The sequence below is a fragment of the Vollenhovia emeryi genome, unplaced genomic scaffold, assembly GCF_000949405.1.
Source record: "Vollenhovia emeryi isolate VEMERY1.0 unplaced genomic scaffold, V.emery_V1.0 DF946882.1, whole genome shotgun sequence".
Taxonomy (NCBI): domain Eukaryota; kingdom Metazoa; phylum Arthropoda; class Insecta; order Hymenoptera; family Formicidae; genus Vollenhovia; species Vollenhovia emeryi.
The window spans coordinates 1-1,796 of NW_011959484.1; the positions used below are offsets into that span (position 1 = coordinate 1).

Sequence of the window (1,796 nt, forward strand, 5' to 3'; positions counted from 1 at the left end):
TACATCGAGAAAAAAATTTATTTAAATAGTCTCAATGAAATATATACTTCATACAAGTTAATGTGTATTATTTATTCTTATTAAACAAAGCGTAGTTTAAAGTAAATTTTTATTATTGAGGTGAAAAATAACAATATCGTTAAATAATAAAAAAAATTTAAACATAAATAATTATTTCATACAATGATCTTTTTTTCTTATTATATGAATTGTGTGATATAAAATGTATTAAAAAATACAATTATTAAATAATACTTACAGAACTACCATCACTTGTTCCTAGTGATGGATAGGCTTTAACAATACTAGTTGCCAAAGTTTGATAATCCCGTTTTGAAGGTTGTCCTGCCGTAGCTTGCCATAAATACGAACCCCAATGATACATTAAATCTTTCTGTGCAGGCAATGTACCAAATGTTCGCACTTTATATTCTAAGTCGAATGACAAAGGAGGTAATGGTGCAGAGGGTGAAATAGTTCCTGGACCCGCAGAAATTGATGATAATTTGCTTTGATCTGAGTCACACGTTGTCTTTGAAACATTAACTAATTCAGGATCTGTTATCTGTACACTTTGGAGCTGCATAATATATTAGTATCCATTATTATACATATAATATTAACTGCATTGAAGAAAAAAATAACGTTTCTATTATACTTACAGCTGTATCATTATCCTTGACAATGTATTGTTGTTCTTTTACAACTAAGGGTTCAGTATAAAGAACTTTTACATCCATAGATAATATTTCCTCGTTTTTTTATGTTGTCGGCGTAACAATTGAAACATTTTCGTCAGGTAAAAGAGACGATACTGATTCAGACATTGATGATAAAAGAATAACATTTAAATCAACTTTATCGGGTATCTCTTCATTTTCCTCGACATCACACCACACTTCTCTGTCTGAATCTTTCATTTGTATAACAATCGTTTTGTTATGCATCGCCATATTTAGAGATTTATCTCGCGTACAAATATCTCGGACTTTACGTCGAATAATCTCTACATCTGATACACCTTCTTCAGACACAAATTTAATGCACTTACACCGTTGTTGTAAAGCACAATATACCTTTTTTTCATTCATTTTTGTAGGATTCTAGCCACTGAGGTTTTGTAGAATCTTTCCGCACTTACAAACCTCGTTATTCCGCGCGACGTCCTGCTCGCTAACATGCACGCGATGTCTCACTACTCGCGCAACACTTCTCTCTCGCACACTTTTTAGTATCTTAATCTACTTTCTCTCTCTCCTCTTGCGCAGCACGCCATCTCTCGCATCGCCTAGCGCACCACAAACCTACTCGCGATGTAAGAACTTCCACTCATACCTCTACATTTTTAATCGCACTTTACGCACAGCACAATGTAACACACGATGCTCACGAAAGAGAAAAATACGATTTCAGTCGAAGATATGTACCACAGGGATGCCGACTTTGCATCTTCATGCATGCCAGTTGAGCGCGTGGAGGGGATCGGCATCACTGCGCCCTGATGTACCAGCCAAATACAGTTGACGATCGAAAGCGACGCGCAGGAAGGCCCCTGAGCAGCGCTGTCACATGATGAGTCACGTGATCGGATCTTATTGTTAGTTAGATTCTTTCACAGTCAGAACAATGTTGAGTTTCTGTTGTGTTTAATAAAAGTCATTTAACAATAGCGTTATTTGGTTTTTAGTTTCCAACACTCCAGAATGTTCGAAATAACGATATCTCCGAAGTGAACACAGATCTCGAATATTCTGGAGAAGCGGTCTTATAAAAGTACGAGGCCGAGAGTGCTCGCC

General features: G+C 36.2%; 1 protein-coding gene across 1 annotated transcript; it reads right to left on the reverse strand.

Moving 5' to 3' along the window:
- Nucleotides 1-259: 259 nt before the first annotated feature.
- On the reverse strand, nt 260-1,751 carry LOC105559108 (the record flags this gene model as incomplete). The annotated part of the gene is made up of 2 exons (XM_012007175.1): nt 663-1,751; nt 260-580 (listed from the first exon to the last, which is right to left on the reverse strand). Coding segments are annotated over exons 1-2 (399 nt in total), but the record flags the coding sequence as incomplete, so codon positions are not given.
- Nucleotides 1,752-1,796: the final 45 nt, after the last annotated feature.